Below are 20,889 nucleotides of genomic sequence, written 5' to 3'. Positions count from 1 at the left end.
TGGAGAAGGCTCAGGAGAGCCACTAGTCGGTCAGTTCTTAGCTCACAGTCGGCTCCAATGTGCCCGTATCAGACCAGTAGGAGAAATGATCTCAAACATCTAGAGTTATTTGGATTTCAACTGCCTCTTCCTCTCAGGACTCAGAGTTTGCACTATCTCATCGAGATCCTGATATATTCCAATTTGTAGCCAGAGTAGATGAAACACCAAGAAGAACAATGACTCACTTAGGTCACTCAGGTCATGGAAATGGGGTCTTGTCAACCCTGTGAGGCCACGCTTGCCGGCTCCCTAGGGTCTCTCCACCTACCTTTGGAATTGGCTCTAAAATTCACACATGAGGGGCCCATTTGGGTTAGGTCCTGCATGCCCTGTGGTTCCAAGGTTAGGGTTTAATGTGACACCCTGTTTGTCCTTGTGACAACTACGGACCCACACTCTGGGCTTAAATTGCGATGAGGCTTGTGTTCTAGGAACGTTGCAAAACTGAACACTGATCCCAAGAGACTGCAGTCTTGGGTTAAAGAATGAAAATGTACTCTGGTGTACTTGAGAGAAACAGGATCTCCAAAGGGAAAACTCTTCCATTGGGGGTGACGACTCTAGTTTTCCAAAGCTAAGTTTCATGGAACATAGAATGAAATGGAAGAGTGGAAGAGTTTTCCCTTGACTTTCCAGTGTTTTGACTGTGATCATATCTTGATAGTTTGTATCACATCTTACATTGTGATCCCATATAAACCATACAAAACTGGCATTTTTTGGTGAATCAAAAATGATTGGAGGGAATTCCCTGGCAGTCCAGTGGTTAGTGGTTACAACTCGGCGCTTTCACTGCTAAGGGCTCAATCCCTGGTTGGGGACCTAAGATCCCGCAAGCTGCGCGGCTCAGCCAAAAAGAAAATATTGGATATGGGCACTTTTATGTGATTAACCTATTTCACAAAATAATTATTATAGCTGTTTCATGCAATGTACTTTTTGCTGTCATTAAAAAAATTTTGCTGATTACAACTTAATTCATTTCATCATCCACAAGTAGGTCAGTCCTATTTGGAAAACAAAAAGACCCTCTGAGTTAAACCAAGCCCAAGAGGAAACTTTTTGGGTTCAAGGCAATGATTCTGGGAAAACAAATGGACAGAATGAATTTTATAACAGTTACAAAAAAAAAAAATTCTAACTTCAAAGCTACATAATATGTCCTGGGGTCAATGCTGATACTGTCTCCCCTGTTCGCCCACCCCTCCAGCAGAGAACACCAGGAATAGAGCTGTATTTGAACAAAGTTGGGTTTATTGGCTCCTTGCAACAAGGGAGGCACCCAACATGGGAGCACACCAAGGAGAATGGGGCGCCTCTCAGCAAGAGGGCGTTAGGGAGAGGTTGCTACAGGACTTGAGCTTGGGCTAGGTGATTTGGAGGCGGGCTTGAGGAAGTACAGTTTAGTCCTGGTACCTTCAGGAAGTGGGGCCAGTTCTATGATTAGGTATCTTACATCTTTCTACCTAGGCAGTAGAAGAAACAGAAGGGGCTAGAGCTCTGACTAACAATGATGCAGCAGTCCTGTTTTGTTAAAGTCGAGACAGAATTCTTGTCATTCTGTACGCATTCAGACCAAGCTGGGCTCTCAGTGGTTTCTGTGGCCCCATAGGCCCTCTGTTCCTCCATCAGGATGCCTTCCTGCAGCCTCCTGTGACCCCCTTTCTTATAGAACCTGAAGCCACAGCTTACCCCCAGAGCAAGAGCCACCAGGGCCACCGTGGCACCCACCCAGGAGCCAACAATGGCCCCCACGCTGGGTCCCCAGCCAGCCTGGCTCAAGAGCTTGGCAGACAGGCATGGGTCATTAATATTGGCCTGCTGCCAGCGGTCAGAGCCTTGCAGCCTCACCCAGCCCTGCTGACCACTGGAGTCAACCAGGACAGAGAGCCTGGGGGTGATGCTTCTGTCGAGCAAGGGGGGACGGGGAATAACTGGGGGCATCCTAACAGCTGCCTGCTGCTTGTCCAAGAGGACCCCAGCCCTGAGGCAGCAGAGGATTTGGCAGCCATGGCTGAGGTAAGCCTGGTGTTGGCTGTACCCTGCTGGGCATTTCATGGGGAAATCCGTGGGGCTGTCCTGGTAGAACACCTCTTTCATGAGCCCAGGGCTCTGGCCCTTCACAAGGCCAGCCAAGGGGTTGCCCGCCTGGCAGCTGAAGAAACCCCCAAAGGGGACTGCCTGGGCTGTACCCAGCTCTGAGACGCTACTGACACAGACCTTGTGGTCGCCAAAGAGTGTCAGTGGGTAGAAGTGGGAGGGGCAAGCCTGGGACCCAGTGAGCGGGTTTGGGTTGCCTGGGCTATACAGGCCTCCAAAGAGGAGGCCCGCAGTGGTGGGCAGGGAGGCCCCCGAGGGCGCGCACCAGGAGGCAGCCAGGCGCAGGGCATTCCGATGCTCATGGATGGCGCACACCGTCGAGCAGCATCGGAAGAAGAGCCGGCACCTTCGGCAGTGCTGCCGGCACTCAGGACCGGCCTCGCTCCACGTCTTCAGCCCGCCGCTCCGGGCGCTGGCCGTGTAGTTGGCCGGGCAAGAGGCTTTGCCGGTGAGCGGGTTCGGGATGTGATAGGCCCGGCAGAGGTGATCGGCACGCCGCCCGGACACGGCCTCGCATTCCTGGAAGACACCGCCGAAGCTGAAGTTGGCGCGGCAGCGGCCTCCGCAAGAACCATCGTCCACATTGGCCTGGGGGTCGAAGACGGGAGCCCCAAGCTTCAAGCATCCGGGACGCGTGTTGACCGCGTAGTAGCGGTGGATGGCCCAGCGCACGCGCGGCCGCCACCCGGCGCACGTGCGGCCGCCACCTGGCGCACGCGCGGTTGCCACGCGGGCCTCTGGGAGCTCGGGCAGCGTCTCCAGCTGGAGCAGCACCGGCAGGGGCGGGCCCGACCTACCGATGGCCGCCAGCCGGTTGCCGATGCCCTCCTGCCACTTCTGCAGGGTGATGCCCGGGTAGAAGGGCACGCCACCGTGGCTGTGCATCTTGGAGGCCACCGGGTTCCGCCCGAGGTTCTGGAGAAGCCGGCTCTGCACCTGCAGGAAACCCCATCCCCAGCGTTGACCGCGTGGAAGAACAAGGCCGAGGCGGCGAACGTGATGTTGATCTTGTCTCGGGCTTCGCTGTCCACCAGCTCCCGCCTCACCTGGTACTGCTGCACCAAGGCAGCCCCGGCCTCCACGTCGGTGAGAACGTGCGTGCCGTACCTAAGCACAAGCATCTCCGCCAGGTGTTTGGCCTCCCGGGTCTGGGTGTTCTCCAGGTGGTCGCTGAGGGTCAGCAGATGTCGCAGGAAGTCGGGCTGGAAGTCGGGGTACTCCGGGGCCTTCACAGAGTAGATAACATGGCGGATCTGCACCCTGGTCGTGACCGTCTGGTACTCCAGGCTGTACTTCCTGACGTTCCGGCAGTCCACGGAGAGCTTACCATTGAGGTCGGGGAGGAAGGAGAGCTCAGCGTTGATGGAGGCGGCCCAGGTGTCAGTGTCGTTGACCCGGTGGTCGATGAGCTCCGTGCGGGTCTCCACTATACTCTCCCGCCGCGGGACCACCTGTCGCCGTCCTCGGTGGTGAGGCACTGCGAATAGTCTCTCCTGAGCACCAGCCCCAGCTCGACGTTGCGCAGGTGGTCCCAGCCGCCTCCTGGCAGCGCCCCCAGCACGGACACGTTCAGGGTCTGCCTGCAGCCTTGGAAGCCCGGCGCCCTCTGTTCCCCCATCACACCGCACCTGGCCAAGAGGAGGACCAGCAAGGGCGCAAGGTAAGGCACAGGGCCATGGCTGGAGGAGAGCTTCGCCTGGGCAGCCTGCTGCGCCTTAGCTCCTCCAGGATTGGGGTCGCAGAGGGGGAATTCTCAGCCTGGGAGCTGATGCTAAGTGAGCCTCAAGGCAGTGACTCAGCCCACCTCAAGCCCCTCCCAGGTTCCTCTCCTGAAGTCTTCAGAGGAAAGAATGGCAGGCAGGTCTCCTATCAGAAGCACCAAGGGGAGTGAAACTAATTCCAGGCTTTGGGTCCGGGAAGAGTAAATCAGAGTGGTGAATTGCCCGAAGGCCCTCTTGAATTCATCTCTGCGAAGAAAATCCAACCTCATCTGTTGAATACCTGGTATTTCAGTCTCCACCTCTCTCTTGGCCCCTGGACGCAGTTAGGGTCCTATTATTTCAAGTGTCAAGTTCAGCCTCGGTGAGGAAGTAGCCCAGGAAAACGGGGCCTTTCCCCAGTTGACCTGTGGGCACTGTGTCTAGGAGGTCACATTCACTCCAGGCTGATTTCCTTGTGGGCCTTCAGCAGATATTACAGAAAAGAGCCCCTTTCTTCTGGACTAGAGCAGGTTCAGGGCAGCTCTAAAAAAAAAAAAAAATCAAGTATGGCTGTGCCAGTGTTCCACAGCCCTGACATATGGGCAGGACAGAGCTTCTCAAGGGGGCTTAGCACACTTCACAAACAGTCCAGGGCCCAAGAATTTTTCTCCTCTTCCATCTGCTTGGAGCTCTCTAGGGCCCCTGCGATCAGCAGCTGCTCTAAATGACACCCTGAGCTAGTGCTTTATAATCCCATTCTAAGATCTCACCAGTCTCTTTTTACACATTAGGAAACAGTCCCAGAGAAGTCAGGGAAAGTACCCAGTGTCACAGTTAGGTACCCAGGGGAGGGAGCATTCGAATCCAGGTTCATCTGATGCCAAAGCACAGTTTCCATCCACTGATCTGGGCTCAGGGCTTCTTCTTCCTATTCAGTGTCAGGGTCTTCTTGATTTTTGTCTCTCCTAGGGCTTTTGGGGTTCAAGAAGGCCCCTGGGGGTTTCCCTGGTGGCGCACTGGTTGAGAGTCCGCCTGCCGATGCAGGGGACACGGGTTCGTGCCCCGGTCCGGGAAGATCCCACATGCCGCGGAGTGGCTGGGCCCGTGAGCCATGGCCGCTGAGCCTGCGCGTCCGGAGCCTGTGCTCCGCAATGGGAGAGGCCACAACAGTGAGAGGACCGCTTACCGCAAAAAAAAAAAAAAAAAAAAAAGAAGGCTCCTGGAAAGGGCATGTGGGATCACTGAACCCTGTGGTATCACTCCTGGTTACACCTGTTTGCAGTGGTGTGGTTGGGGCAGAGGTCTTTTCTCCCCATCGTGTATGGGAGAGACAGTAATTTCTGGAAGAATAGGTACTGGCCTTGACATCTCAAGATCTGAACTGGAGTCTGGGCTCCGTCATCGCAGCAGCTGAGCCCTCCCACTAGCGTGGCTTTCTTCTCTGAGTCCCACTTCCCTCCTCTGTTACATGATGAAAGCAATACAAAGCTCTTCAGGCTTGAGCTATTGGATGTAAGATGCCCAGCAAGTTGCCTGGCACAAAATAGGGTGTTCATTCAGTGAAATGGGTTAAGTGACTTGTTTAAGGTCTGAATTCGCACCCAAGTTGGTCTGAATCCAAAGTCTAGTGCTCTTTCTACCACCGTGTGGTTCCCTCTGATCTCTATGTTTGCAATTCTTTGATCAAAAAGTGTCATTTATTTATCCTAAGGTAGTTTAGGATGGAGAATTTGCTAGAGAAGCAAATTCCCGTTCTCTGGGAAAGCAGTAAAGCTTCCCCCCCCCCCCCCAGTGTATCTTCCTATGACAGGGACAAGTAATCACACTGCTTTCCCACATTCCGCGCTTGTGACTTAGGAACAAACACCTCAAGTCATAAATTCAAAGCAACTGGAAATGTATCACGTTGGGTGATAGCTCTTTCCCAGGACCTTGGGCAGGTTTGTGGGTGTTTTATGGCAGTGGATACAAGAGAAGATAAGCATGCTTTGGTTGAATGGTGGCTAAGCCTTTGCTGACGTGGATCAGATGCCAGCAAGAGGAGGGCGAGGAAAATCGTGATGATGTTTTGTTACCAGCCCTGGGCAGCCTTGGCCGAGACACGGGGACTAAGAGGGTCAAACGGTGCTCAGCCCTCACATCCCCCGGTTGTTCAGAGGCAGCGTAAGGAACACACAGGCAGGACAGCCTTGAGTCAGACGTCAAGGCCCCCGTGGGACCAGGGATAAAAAGTGTGACTTCCTGCAAAACAGGAACAACTAGGACTTTTCTAGCTATTCACTTTTAAAAATCACAACAAATGATTGTTATGGAAAATGAAGAGTCAAGAGATTAGATAAAGTGAAAAGGTCCTCCTTCACCCAGTTCTATTCCCCACAAATAACCACTGTGATCAGGTGGGCATATATCCTTCCAGACATGTCTCCTTGTGTGAACCCAGGCTCATGGACACATACTGTTTTCTTCTGCGAAAGTGGTACCAGGCCGTATGTTGATTTTACTGTGGAGAAATGGATTCCCAGGGAACGTGTGGTGCGCCAGGACTGTAGCAGGGCCAGCTCTGAGTCCCTGTGTCCTGACAACCAGGCTCGGTCCAGGCCCCACCCTGCTTCACAGCCCGAGGCAGTGCCAATTCCAGTTGAGAGTCCTAGGGGACACACATGCAATTACCCTGGCAGATAGGCAGAGAAAACAGTCCAAATATTTAACACCCTGCAAGTTGCCGGTGAAGCCAGTCAGAACGGACACTAGCTGCAAGTGGCCTTCCTGGGGTTACTGGCTAAATATTGGCCCCTGCATGTAGGGGTCTTATGGTCGAAACCAAGTTTGTGTGCCCGACACCAGTGAGGAATTTGGAGCGCAGGAAGGTTTATTGCAGGACGCCAAACAAGGAGAATGGGCAGCGAGCTGCTCAAAAGACCTGAACTCCCCAGTAGTCTTCGGGGAAGAATTAAAGGCAGAATTTGGAATGAGGGCTTCAGGTTGTGTGACTTTCTTCTGATTGGTTGGTGGTGAAGTAACAGGGCGATGTCTCCGGAGTCTCAACCTTCTGGTTCCAGCTAGTCTGGGGTCTACATGCTTGTGGTCAGCAGGTGGTCACTATCATCCACCTGGGTGGGTGGATCTTAGTTTCTGTAGAAGAACTGAGAGGTGTGTATCAGATTGTTATCTATAGCCTTTCAGGAGGAACTAGGAGTCTTGTGACTATATTAGCCTATTAACTGCTGAGCCTGCTCTTTGGAACTTGGGGAAGGCCTAGAAGACTCAAAACTTGTTTTTATTTTTTTTCCTACAAACAAGAAACAGGGGACATTGAGGGGCTTTTGTACCCAGGAGAGCTCCAGAGTCCTGTTTGATTTCAGTCTCATTCCACACCCTACTTGTTTCTAGACGCTTATCTGAGGAGGGAATACATGAATGAATGAATGGATGAAGGAGGATGCAAAGTGGTCCTAAATAACAACACAGAGGAAGAAACTCCTTTCAACAGAATCACAACATTATTAACTGCAGCATTATCTGCGTATATATTTTTCAAATAAGGACAAGGACCAAGTAATCATGCTGCTTGAAAAAAATCATGCTGCCTGTCAAAGGGAAAGAGGCAATAATGATAAAGAAGCAGAGGGGGAAGTTAGCTGGAGATTGGCAGAACTGGATTTGGGATAGAGCGTGGCACTTAGTGGCTCTGGGATCTTCGATGAGTGACTTAATCTCCTTGAACTTCTTTTCTGTAAACATCTGTGAATGTGAGGGGGAGGAGAGGAACGCGGTGATTTAACCAAGATTATGCCGATTAAGGGCGAGAGAGGCTGAAAAGTCTGGGGGACTTTTAGTCTGGTGTGTTCAATGTCAGGGGCAGCCCAGGGGTCCTAAGTTCCAGTCTTAAGGACTCAATCATCCTGAATTCAAGCTGATGGGGACTCTGGGTTAAACTTCTAAGTGACTCCTGTCGCCTCTGTGTGGAAACCCACCCTCACTCTGCCATCGATGCCCAAGAGTCATCTGACCAAGGGACTTGAAGGATAAAGAAACTTCCAGTCCCCACTCCTCCCCTCCTTCCAAAGACACCCGGGAATCCTTGCTTCCTGCACAACCCCTGCCTTTCCTGTGATACTTTTCCTCGTGGGTTTTTCCTGGGTCTGCCTCACCTGGTGATGGATACACGTATTCTCTGCAGCTTAGCTTGGAGAAGATCCAGAATCATCGAAGAGATGAGGAAAGCTGGCAGTGGATACAGACTCTAGAAAACCCTGACCAGCGTCACTGAATTAACCTGTTTATGCCATCATTGTATCTTAACCTACAGTGCTTCACGGCTTTGTAGAGCAGGAAAAATAATGTCCCTCCACCTCTCTGAGTTCTTGACTGAGACCCCCTGTAATAAAAGACAGATTAACCAGAGAAAACCAGGTTTATAATATGTCTACCTCATGTATACATGGGAGACACCCAGGGGGAAATGAATAGCTCAGAGAGGTTGCCTTTAGAATTTAGGCTTAAATATCCTTTTAATAGGAAAAGAAGAGGTGGCCACAAAGGCCTCTTGAGGGAGAACAAGTGATTTTTAGGAAAGATGAATGGGTCCTTAGAAGACAGATGGGAGGTGTGATTGTGATAAAGTTCATCTGGTTCTGGTGTTGACCTGTAGTCTCCTCTCCTGTGCTGAGTAGTACATCTTCCCTGGATGCTGAGCTCCTGGGGAGGGGGGTTTATGACAATTGAGTTCCTTTTGGAAGATTTCTCTTTAGACAGATAAGGAAAGTTCAGAGAAAGCCTCTTCCTGCATTTGCTGTTTTCCAAATGCCTTTAGCTTGAAATAAGCAACATACCAAAGCAGCATATTTGGGGACAGTCCGCCCTGCTACCCGTCAGCTTATAGCATTGATTCCCAATGAAGCCTGTGAAACATAAAGGTTCTTGGGTTCCACTGAACAGGAACTTTTGAAGATGAGTTCTGAGAATCTGTATTTTGACAAGGTTCTGAGACACAAACTACCTGTACTCCACAGAGCTTACTCTTCATGTTAACCTAGTATTCCAATCTGTTCATTAGCATAATTTTACTATACCAGGCGATTCTTGCCTAGACAAGTTGCTTAATTATTCTTTTCAGAATATCCATCAACGCCTCAAGGAACGCACAACTCCTTTGCCTTGTCTTGCTTTTGCTGCCTGCCTTAGACTGTTGTGTTGTGACCTCTACCCAGTCCTAGTCAAGACAACCCTTCCTCTCCATTGAGGGACCTGCCTTAAACCAAACTTCCAGTTCTCACTAATTCTAGCCTTGCCTTTCCCTCTCTGAGACACTGCCAAACCTCTGCTGAGATGGAGTCCTCCCTGTCTCATCAGCTGGTTATTTTTCGATGGCATTTGGGGAGCTGGCATTCCCTGGACCCCAGGAGATTCTATGGCAGAGTTGGATTTGCGAACTACTGGACAAAATGAAGTCCAAATTGCTGAGCCTAACGTACAAGGTCCCCAGTAGTCCGACTGTTGCCTCACTTACAAACCAATTGTCCACTGACTCTTCTCTACAAACCATACACTTTAGCCCATTCTTTTGTGTCTTTAGATACTTTGTGCTTTTATCCAGGCTCTTCTCTCTGCTCATCCTTCTATATCTCAGCATCTTTTTCTCACCGTTATTGTAACCAGTCTCCAGTGATGGTCCCCAATTAACCACCCCTCCCAGGATTCATGCCCCTGTGAGGTCCTATCCCGCAGTGAATCTGGGCTGGCCCTGTGACTCATTTTAACTAATTCAATGTGGCAGACAGTAAGCGGTGTCCTCACTAGGGCCTAAATGTAAGACCCGGAAACCTGCACTCCTGAGAGCCCTGAACCATCCAGCTATTCTCCTGGAGAGGCCATACAGAGAGGGAGAGACCATGTGACTATTTGGAGAGATGCACGGCCTGCTCTGCCAGTGTCCTGGTTTAGCTCAGCCTTCGTGCCGTCTCCACGGAGGCTATGTAGGAGCTCCCAGCCAACCTCCCATGGAAGGAAAAAGTGCCCGGCTGAACCCAGTCAAAGCACAGAAGAGTGAATGATAAAGAATTATTGTTTGAAGCCAGTAAATTTTGTGGTGGCTAGTTACACAGCAGTAGTCAACCAAATATGAACTTTCAAGCCTTATCTCAAAAACCACTCCTTTATGGGCTTTTTGCATTGTCTCACTCAACTGCCTTCCCATTTCCACAGTGGGAAGCAGAAATCACCTAGTTCCCTGCTGGAGTCGAAAGGAACACATTCAGCTTCCTGAGTGGAAACTTTGATTTTTTTCTGGTCTCCTCCTGAAGAGTATTCCATGAATTCAACCTGTTTTGCGGCCAATGGGCCTTTTTAGGTGAGACTAGCAATTTAGGGAAAACTCCACCAAGGGTCAGAACAATCTGTGATGTGCACTGCAAGCCAGTAGATCAAATGTGCGTTACGCTGATAAAATCTCTATCCTGATACATCCTGATATCCTGAGAGGTTTTTGTTTTTTGGGGTTTTTTTTTTTGCCCTGCCGCATGGCATGCGGGATCTTAGTTCCCCTGCAGTGAAGGTGCGGAGCCCTAACCACTGGACCACCAGCAAATTCCCCTGAGAGCGTTTACATTTTTTTTTTAATCTTATTACTTTCATTATTAAAAATTTTTTTGTATTGAAATATAGTTGGTTTACAATCTTGTGTTAGTTTCAGGTGTACAGCAAAGTGATTCCATTTTATATATATATTCTTTTTTAGATTCTTTTCCATTATAGGTCATTACAGATATTAAATATAGTTCCCTGTGCTATACAGTATGTCCTTGTTGGTTATCTGTTTTATATATAGTACTGTGTATATTTTAATCCCAAACTCCTAATTTATTCCCCATCCCCCTTCTCCTGGAATCGTAGCTTTTAATCTTTCAAGTTACCGGGTTATGGTTTATCTGATAGAGGCTGGAATAACTTTTGAGAGGATGTGGGCATACAACCACAGGGGCAAGCGTAAGGGGAAAAAACGTGAAGGATGGCGGTGGCTTTCAACCCTCTTGGTTTATGGTGCAGGCTTTCGATCGAGGTTTTACCCTCTGAGCATACTTCTGCCAGTTTTAAAAGCCGAGTAGCAATAAAATAAAAGGCTCCCCCTAGTGGCGAGCAGTTGATTTTATTCTGAAAGCCGGGAGAGCTCCTCCCTGCGTCGTGGGCATCGTTGACCAGCAGAGGGCAGTGCAGACAGCAAGAGACATCAGTTGGCAGGCTCTTTTATGAGCTATAATGAATTTTATTTTCCTTCAATTACGGTAAAAAAACACGTAACATAAAATTTACCACCTTACCTTTTCTAATTGTATAGTTCAGTAGTGTTAAGTATATTCACAATGTTGTGCAACCAATGTCCAGAATGTTTCCTCTTGCAAAACTGAAACTCTGCGCTCATTAAACAGCTCACCATTCCCCCGCCCCCACCCCTCCCCTCCAGTCGCTGGTAACACCTTTCTACTTTCTGTCTGGATGAATTTGATTACTCTAGGTACCTCAGAGAAGTGGAACCGTACAGTGTTTGTCTTTTTGTGACTGGCTTATTTCACTTAGCTTCATGTCTTCAAGGTTTATTCGCGCTGTAACATGTGTCAGAATTTCCTTCCACTTTTCGGAGCAACTATTTTTGCACGTCTCCTCTCCTTGATTCAACACGTCAGGGTATGTCATGTCTTTGTAAACGGGGGCATCACTGTCTCCCTTCAATTCTTTCCTGTGCCGCCCACATACACGTGTTTACTGTACAGCCTGGTGCTACCTACGTGGCGTTCACGGAAGGATGGAGCGGGAAAACTGATACGTTTCACCGGGCCATCCCCGCAGAGGGCATTCTGGCCATCCGTATAAGAACCAGGACGTTGTTCATACTCCGCCTTTGATTCAGTGTCTCCACTGAATTCTGGGAATTCATTTAGAAGAAATGGTTCAAGGAGGAAAAGAGTATTCACATTCAAAATATTTAGAGTGGTACATGAAAGCATGGTAGAAATTGGTCTCCTTGATGATCTCACATTTCAATCTCAGGGTCCAGGTTACACCTGCAGGGATGTTTTAATCTCATCTTGGCTTAAGTACGGTGCACACACTGTCTTGTTCCCAAGATATTATTTGTTCAACGAAATCGGTGTACTCTGCGTAAACTGCTTTTACATGAATCCAAACTGCTCAGAGGGTTCTTAAATTACATTAAGCAAATATTTCTTTTAATCAAATACGTTTTTCCTTTTTTATTAAAGAACACTTACTGAACAACAGCTATGTGAAAAACACTCTACTGGGCACTCCAGAAACACAAGCAAGCAAGAAGCTTTAGTGTCTTCATTATTTACCCATTCATTAAACTACAGTCCCAGGTCTTTTTTATATTTTTTTGGCTGTGGCGTGCGGCTTGCAGGATCTTAGTTCCCCGACCAGCGACCGAACCCAAGCCACAGCAGTGAAAGCACCAAGTCCTAACCACTGGACCACCATGGAACTCCCCCCACGTCTTTATTTGACATCATTTCTTTTCCTGGAGAAATTTCCAAGGGCACACACTTCCACAGGTGCCATGTACAGGGCATGGCCATCCATTTCAGGCTTTGGCTGACCTTTCGTATAACTGGGAAGTCATGGTCCACACGGGCATACATAGGAAAACTCAGTTTATTCAGAGCCTGGATCTGAGAGTAGAAGATACGGGACAAGGTTCTTGGTACTCAGGCATGACATCTCCATCACAGCTCTCAGTTTGGTCCTTCGGGGTCCAGGTCTCAGGATTCCCATCAGGTCCCAGCAGACAGAAGTTGGGGAGGGTCTGGATACTGTGCTTCATAAATCTTAGGCTCCTCTCATTCCCACAAAAATGCCAAAATTCGGGCTTCCCTGGTGGCGCAGTGGTTGGGAGTCCGCCTGCCGATGCGGGGGACACGGGTTCGTGCCCCGGTCTGGGAGGATCCCGCATGCCGCGGAGCGGCTGGGCCCGTGGCCATGGCCGCGGAGCCTGCGCTTCCGGAGCCTGTGGTCCGCGATGGGAGAGACCACAGCAGTGAGAGGCCTGCGTACCGCAAAAAAAAAAAAAAAAAAATGCCAAAATTCATTCACCAAGGCAGCGAGTAACATCCAGGGGTGAAAGTTTAAACATCTCTTATATAAATTCTCTTATATAAATTCACATATAAGAGATATCATATAATATTTGTCTTTGTCTGACTTACTTCACTTAGTATGATAATCTCTAGGTCTATCCGTGTTGCTGCAAATGGCATTATTTCATTCTTTTTTATGGCTGAGTAATATTCCATTGAATACATGTATAATACAGTGGCATGTATGTGTGTGTGTGTGTGTGTGTGTATATATATATATATATATATATATATATATATATATATATATCTCACATCTTCTTTATCCGTTCATCTGTTCATGGACATTTAGGTTGCTTCCATGTCTTGGCTGTTATAAATAGTGCAGAAATTATGTGTGTCACTTCTGGGTAGAAAGCTCTAAGAATCAATGCACAATATACCATCCTTTTGATTTTCCCTTCTGCCATGGTGGGCAGCTACATTTGAAATGGTTCCAGAATGGGGATACATGGGATAGAGCCTCCATCTGAATTGCAAAAGTGATCAAGAGAGAAATCATCTTTGTCTGTTTTTTTTTTTTTAAATATATATTTATTTGGCTGTGCCGGGTCTTAGTTGCAGGATGCAGGATTTTTTAGTTGTGGCATGTGAACTCTTAGCTGCGGCATGCATGTGGGATCTAGTTCCCTGACCAGGGATCGAACCTGGGCCCCTGCATTGGGAGCGTAGAGTCTTAACCACTGGACCATCAGGGAAGTCCCTCATCTTTGTCTTTTTAAGGCACTGAGATTTTGGAGTTGACACTGCAATATAATTCAGACTATCTTGATTAATATACCTTCCATAGTAACTTTCCACAGCCTCTCATTAACCATTAGCTTTAGCATAGTCTGACATCCTTGATATGACTTACAAGACTTTATATAATTTTTTCCTTCCTCAGCTAGTCAGCCTCATGTCTCACCATGTCCTTCTTCCTACCTGTGCTCCAGATTATCCTGTACTTTCTGTTCAGTGCATATGTTAAGCTCTGTTTTGCTTCAGGCCTAGAACACTGCTTGCTATTACCTTTGCTCAGAGCATTCTCTCCCCCATCTTTCTCTGCTTGGCTTGCTTCCACTCATCCTTCAAGTCTTTCCTAACACCACTTAGACTTAGGGACCAAAGTGGTATACAGCTCTCCTCCCTGTAATGCAGCTGCATTATTGTGACACAGCCTTTGCCTGTCTTGTTCAGTACTGTTTCCCCAGCATCTGAGCACATAGTAAGTGCTCAATAAATACTGCTTGAATGGATGAATAAGTGAAAAATATGATTCCTTCTTTTGGAATACTCTTCATCCCCTTTTGATCTGGTCAACTCTTAAATGTCCCCTCTTTTCTCAGCTTAGATACCATCTCCTTCAGAATCTTTGCTTTCATCATCTGAAAAATAATGCCTGTGAAATTTTAAAGTATCAAAGCTCTTCCAGGAATATAACACCCAATAAATATTGGGACTGCATGTCCCCTAGGAAATTTTTCATTTTTTTAAAGTACAAATCCGTAGGAAACCAGAAGGTACTTTACAGAAATGTTCTATTTTCCTAACCAGATTGGACAGCCACCTAAACTGTAAAGAAATGGCCGCATATGTTCATTAACCAACTCATGAGTCCTTGGGTTTGGAAGTGCTGGGAGGTGAATTCTTTAAATATAGCAGAGAGGAGGACAGTTCCTGCAGTAGCTCAGCATTCACAAAAATAAGATGGTCTGCATGCTTGCCCTTAACTGATTTGGTGAAGGCAACATTTTTTATAACCTCATCCAAGTTGGATTGTAAACCTACAGGAGAAGGAAAGAGAAGCAAGATTCTCAGGATAAGCCACTGTGTTGAAAGAGCAGTGAACTTTGGATCCCCAAAGGCTGACTTAAAGTCTTAATTCTTTAAGTCTTAGTTCACCCAGTAGCTGTGTGATATTGGAGGAGCTGCCTCACTTCCCTGATTCTCAGTTTCCACATATGTACAGTAGGGATGGACAATATCACCTCACCTGTCTACCTCACATGGATTTTGTGAGGATCAGATATTTTGAAAACTAATAGCAGCATGAGAGTCTCTGCTGCCAGCTCCCTTACTTTTCACTCTCACCCCGTCTCCCCACCTTGCTCCCTCAGGAATCTTGGGCACAAGTCTAAAAGAAATCATAAATCAGATAAATAGATAAATGGGTATAGATACAGGTATAATTTTACCTGAAAACTTCACATTCCTTGGAATGTCCTTCTCATCTACTATAAATTTGTGAATTCTAGCATTCTTTAATAATCTACCTCACTGGGACTTCAAGTTTGATACCTTCATTGATTTCTGTTTATTTTGAATGCTGACATGTAACTATATTAAATATTAAAATATTTAATATATTAATATTAATATATTAAATTAATTTAATGATTAATTATTGGATTATATATAATATATACAAGTTAAATATATATTAATTATTAAATTAATATGTAATTATTAACTTATAATATATGTAAATATATTAAACACTCCAATTAAAAGGCAATCCCTACTTCTCTTGCAGGTGGCAGCTTAAAATAACTTTCCCAGGAAAGGATGTGCTGATCTCCAGCTGCTGGAGGAGATTAGGAGCCACTTGTACGTTCTCCTAGCCGCCTGTATGTATACTCCCATGCTCTTGTTACAATTATATAGTTATTTGTATAGTTATTTCCTTTTTCTTTTTATACTGAGATATAGTTGATGTACAATATTATATAAGCTACTGGTGTATAACATAGTGATTCACAGTTTTTAAAGGTTATATGCCATTTAGAGTAGTTATAATACATTGGCTATATTCCCTGCATTGTACAATATATCCTTGTAGCTTATTTTATACATAATAGTTTGTACCTCTTAATTCCTTTCCCCTGTTTTGCCCCTCTGCACTTCCTTTCCCCAGTGGTAGGTAACCACTAGTTTGTTCTCCATATCTGTGAGTATGTTTCCTTTTTGTTATATCCACTAGTTTGTTGTATTTGTAGATTTCACATATAAGTGATATCATACAGTATTTGTCTTTCTCTGTCTAACTTATTTCACTTAGCGTAATGCCCTCCAAGTCTGTCCATTGCAAATGGCAGTATTTCATTCTTTCTTATGGCTGAGTAGTATTTTATTGTATATACATCCCACATTTTCTTTATTCATGCATCTGTTGATGGACAAGTGTTGTTACTTCCTTATTATCCCTGTCCCCTTCTTTTCTTTTTAATTAATTAATTTATTTATTTATTTTTGGCTGTGTTGGGCCTTTGTTGCTGCACGCGGGCTTTCTCTAGTTGCGGTGAGCGGGGGCTACTCTTCGATGCGGTGCACGGGCTTCTCTTGTTGTGGAGCATGGGCTCTAGGCGCGTGGGCTCGGTAGTTGTGGCGCACAGGCTTAGATGCTCCGCGGCATGTCGGATCTTCCTGGATCAGGGCTCGAACCCGTGCCCCCTGCATTGGCAGGCGGCTTCTTAACCACCACCACCAGGGAAGCCCCTCCCTGTCCCCTCTGACTAGAGGACTCTGAAGGGTACAGCCTATCTGTGTCTTATCTCCGCCTACCTCCTTAGTGCTTGGCACAGAACCTGGCTATTAGTAGGCATTGAATGAGGAGCAAATGAGAACCAATGGTTCTGAAGTCTCCACCAGTGACCCCCTTAGTCCACAGAATACTGACTGTAGCTGATGTCCATATGTATGTTGTTTGGAAAATTCCGGGATATGATTTGTCACACTATTCAAATAAATACCATGTCAGCATATCCTCCCTAATGTCTGAGAGAATAATCAAAGCTAACTTTGGACGTAAGTTTGCACGCTTGTTTGATTTGAGGAGATAACCTGTAAAAATCACCTCTGCCATGAAATCTTATCTGGGAAAGACTGGAGTGTTTCAGGGTCAGATAAATGTGAGTCAGGCCAACCTCAGCTCTACTATTTGCTAGTCTTTGCTCATCCTTCCCAGGCCTCAGCCCCCCTATTCATAATCTTTGAATATTGGTGTCTCCTTCCAGGAATATTATGAGGTTAAGGTGAAAGGGCATGCATGAGTCATGGGATGCTGGCCCCCATAGACTGTATCACAATAGAGATTGAGCTTCATACTCGCCCATAGAAGCTCCCATCTTTACCTTCATGGACTCAGGGTTTTTTTTCCCCTCAGGGATTTCTCCAATGTTCTAAGCATCTGGATACCATCTAAGGCAAGCATTTTGGCTGAAACATTAATCTAGAGAAAGGACCAAGAAACATTAAGGAAATGAGAAGAGCTGGGAGAAGGGAGACTCAAAATCATCCCGTGTAATGGTCCAGGGCTCCAGCAACATCACTGAGTTCTCTGGGACCATTAAGATGGTCTCCAAATTGATAAGGAGGATTCCACTGGTGAAGTTTTCCACTTCTGTTGGTAATTGCACTACCCTTATTTCCACTAACTACTCATGCATTTGAAAAGATAGAATCTTCTTTTTACCGTGTTCCCCTTCATAGTCCCCAAATAAGCTATTCCGAGGGAATGTGACTGTTTTGGGGAGGAATTTGTAACTTTGCACACGCTTAGCAGATTGGGCAACATAAGGATCCTGAGATCCTTGAGAGAGAAGCATAAAGAGAGGAGGAGGAGATGAGGGACTAAGCATAAATTTGCACGTTTCTAAATTATGACTGCAACACCATGAGTCTGACCTATGCAAAGATTCACAGCATCACAGCCTCTGTAGAGATTGCATCCGCACCTCCCCCGCTCCACTTCTCCTGAAAATCTCAGGTTACCACACATGAAGACTCCCTTTTCTTTTGGCCAAGTATGATTTGGGTAAACTGCATAAGGCCTATGCGTCCAGCTTTCCAGCCTTTGTAGTTATTTTCCAGGTAAAAGGCATTTCGTTGGTGTACATTTAGTCTGCAGAATCTGGTGAGCTGAGTCTTGTTTAACACTGATGCAGAATAAATAAATGATGCTTTACTGCCAAGACCTGATTTTTGCAACCTGTTCTCTTGGAAAAATGTGCGTTGAAAATTGAACCACAAACTCAGTAGGTCTGGGTTAGGGCTAATTGCTCCAGGTAGGAAATGCAGTCATTATGCTGTCACTGTAGTTGACCTGGCATGTCATTAGTGTGAGAATATGTTAAGGGGAACTCAAAATTGGAGTTGGGAAGCCATGAAGGGAGGGCTTTCATGCACATGCTACTCATTACAGCTTGCATAGTTCAGCAGGAAGAAGGAAGATTTCCTCTTACCCAGCAACGCAGGCTCCCCTGGTCTGCAACCAATAAGATCCTCCGCCACTTCGAACTCTCATTGTCCTCCAATGAATTTTTGTTTAGAATAACCCCTCCCAACTTTCTCCTTTCCTCTATAAAAGAATGCTCTCCTCTTTTATTCTCTGGACTTGTCTATGTTTTTTGTTTGTTTGTTTTTGCGGTACGCGGGCCTCTCACTGCTGCGGCCTCTCCCGTTGTGGAGCACAGGCTCTGGACGCGCAGGCTCATCGGCCACGGCTCACGGGCCCAGCCGCTCCGCGGCATGTGGGATCCTCCCGGACCGGGGCACGAACCCGTGTCCCCTGCATCGCAGGTGGACTCTTAACCACTGTGCCACCAGGGAAGCCCCTGGACTTGTCTATGTTTTAACCATAGTTTGCTTGTCCTGAAATGCAATTCTTCTGCTATTCCCAAATAAACTCTTTTTTTTTTTTTTTTGCTTACCTAAAATTGCCCTTTGCTCTGTTTTAGGCTGATATTTCCAAAAGAAGAGCAACTGAAAGGGCAAACTGACCTTCTCTAGTGAGCAAATAATAAAACAGTAATGCATAATGTATTGCAAAAATGTCATGACCAGGAGAAAACCTGACAGGGGCAGAAAACTAAAAAAAAAAAAAAAAAAAAAAAAAAGGCAGGTAAATTTAGAAGACTTCAACTGGACTCATGTCAGATTTTCCTCCAGGGCAGGAGTGGAGGAAATTCACATTCCTCCTGGTGACAAGCAGCTGATGTAAATAGTGATGCGGGTATGGCGGGCTGGCTTTCACTCAATGGCATTCGGGAGAGTATGTGACACACTCAAGGGGACGGCAACGTATTGAGCTCTGATTGTTGCCTTGTGGGCAGAAGGTCTCGTTTGGCCAGATCTGAGATTTCAAGAGAAATGTGAATGTGATTATCAAAATGACCTTTTTTTTCTTTTTTAATGTTAGCATCTGAACCAATTATTTCTTTTTTTATTTTATTTTATTTTATTTTATTTTGCGGTACGCGGGCCTCTCACTGCTGTGGCCTCTCTCGTTGCGGAGCACAGGCTCCGGACGCGCAAGCTCAGCGGCCATGGCTCACGGGCCTAGCCACTCCGCGGCATGTGGGATCTTCCCGGACCGGGGCACGAACCTGTGTCCCCTGCATCGGCAGGCGGACTCTCAACCACTGCGCCACCAGGGAAGCCCCCAATTATTTCTTGAATCGCCATATGTGCCTCAATCAACAGACGTATCAGAGAGCTTTGGAGGATGAGTCTCTTTCCTCTCCACCACCCCGTCACTTGTTGCTAAGCACCTTCTCTTTGCACGTTTCTGCTGAGTGTGCTAGGTTACGGGTGGTGTGGGGCTGCAGGAAAGGAAGGAAGACCCACAGGGACGGGACACAGCTTGCTGACCTCAAGGAGCTCATGGCGTAGTAGTGACATAAGATAAGGGCAACAACTTTAATAAAAGTGTAACAGGTGTAGAATAATATTCAGCCATAAAAAGAATGAAATTTTTCCATTTACAACAACATGGATGGACCTGGAGTGTATTATGCTTCGTGAAGTAAGTCAGATAGAGAAAGACAAATACTGTATGATATCACTTATATGTGGAACCTGAAAAATAAAGCAAAGGAACTGATATTACAAAACGGAAGCAGACTCCCAGATATAGAGAACAGACTGGTGGTTACCAGTGGGGAGAGGGAAAGGGGGAAGGGGCAAAATAGAGGTAGGGGATGAAGAGGTACAAACTACCGTGTATAAAATAAATAAGTTGCGAGGATGTACCGTACAGCCAAGGGAATGCAGCTCTTCTTTTGTAACAACTTTAAATGGAGTATAATCTGTAAAAAGTTTGGATCGCTATGTCGTACACCTGAAACTAACACAATATTGTAGATCAACTGTACTGCAATAATTTTTTTTTCATTTGAAATAAATGTGAACATTAAAAAAAAGTGTAACTGATGGAAAAATTTCCCTCTTAAACTACAATCGCTATCTAAAGAGGAGAAATTTTTAGGAGAAATTGCAATGTCTCTGCAAATCCTTTTTTTTTTAAGCTGTGTATCCTAATAGCTGCTGGAAAGGCAAAATGATGGGACTTAACTTGAGTTAGTGACACACAAGAGCCAACTTCCTCTGCACAATAGAGAGAGAAGGACTTGGAGTTCTACTAGGTGATCCAGAAGGGTTAAAGTGTGGAAGAGAAATGAGATGGGAAAGAGGAATCCCGATGGGTGAAATGTACAGGTACTCAGGTTGTTAAAAACTTAGATAAGGGGGCTTCCCTGGTGGCACAGTGGTTGAGAATCTGCCTGCTAATGCAGGGGACACGGGTTCGAGCCCTGGTCTGGGAGGATCCCACATGCCGCGGAGCAACTAGACCCATGAGCCACAACTACTGAACCTGTGGGTCTGGAGCCTGTGCCCCGCAACAAGAGAGGCCCGCACACCGCGGTAAAGAGTGGCCCCCGCTTGCCACAACTAAAGAAAGCCCTCGCACAGAAACGAAGACCCAACACAGCAAAAATAAATAAATTAATTTACTAAACTCCTACCGCCAACAACTTCTTAAAAAAAAAATTTTAGATAAGGGATGGCTCTTGGTCAACCACTTGATGTTTGCTTTGCTACCTCAGATATCAGGAAGTCTGCTATACACCAAAAGCTCTTGT

General features: G+C 46.6%; 1 protein-coding gene across 1 annotated transcript; it reads right to left on the bottom strand.

The window, feature by feature from the left end:
• Positions 1 to 1,494: 1,494 nt before the first annotated feature.
• LOC137231098 (macrophage-expressed gene 1 protein-like) lies at positions 1,495 to 19,632 on the bottom strand. The gene is made up of 5 exons (XM_067751656.1): positions 19,557 to 19,632; positions 17,442 to 17,558; positions 11,624 to 11,760; positions 3,189 to 3,770; positions 1,495 to 3,078 (listed from the first exon to the last, which is right to left on the bottom strand). Exons 1-5 carry the CDS (start codon positions 19,630 to 19,632, stop codon positions 1,495 to 1,497), a joined length of 2,496 nt encoding a protein of 831 aa, XP_067607757.1.
• Positions 19,633 to 20,889: the final 1,257 nt, after the last annotated feature.

This window comes from Pseudorca crassidens, chromosome 9 (assembly GCF_039906515.1).
Source record: "Pseudorca crassidens isolate mPseCra1 chromosome 9, mPseCra1.hap1, whole genome shotgun sequence".
NCBI classification, from domain to species: domain Eukaryota; kingdom Metazoa; phylum Chordata; class Mammalia; order Artiodactyla; family Delphinidae; genus Pseudorca; species Pseudorca crassidens.
This window is presented reverse-complemented; position numbering and strand designations above follow the sequence as displayed.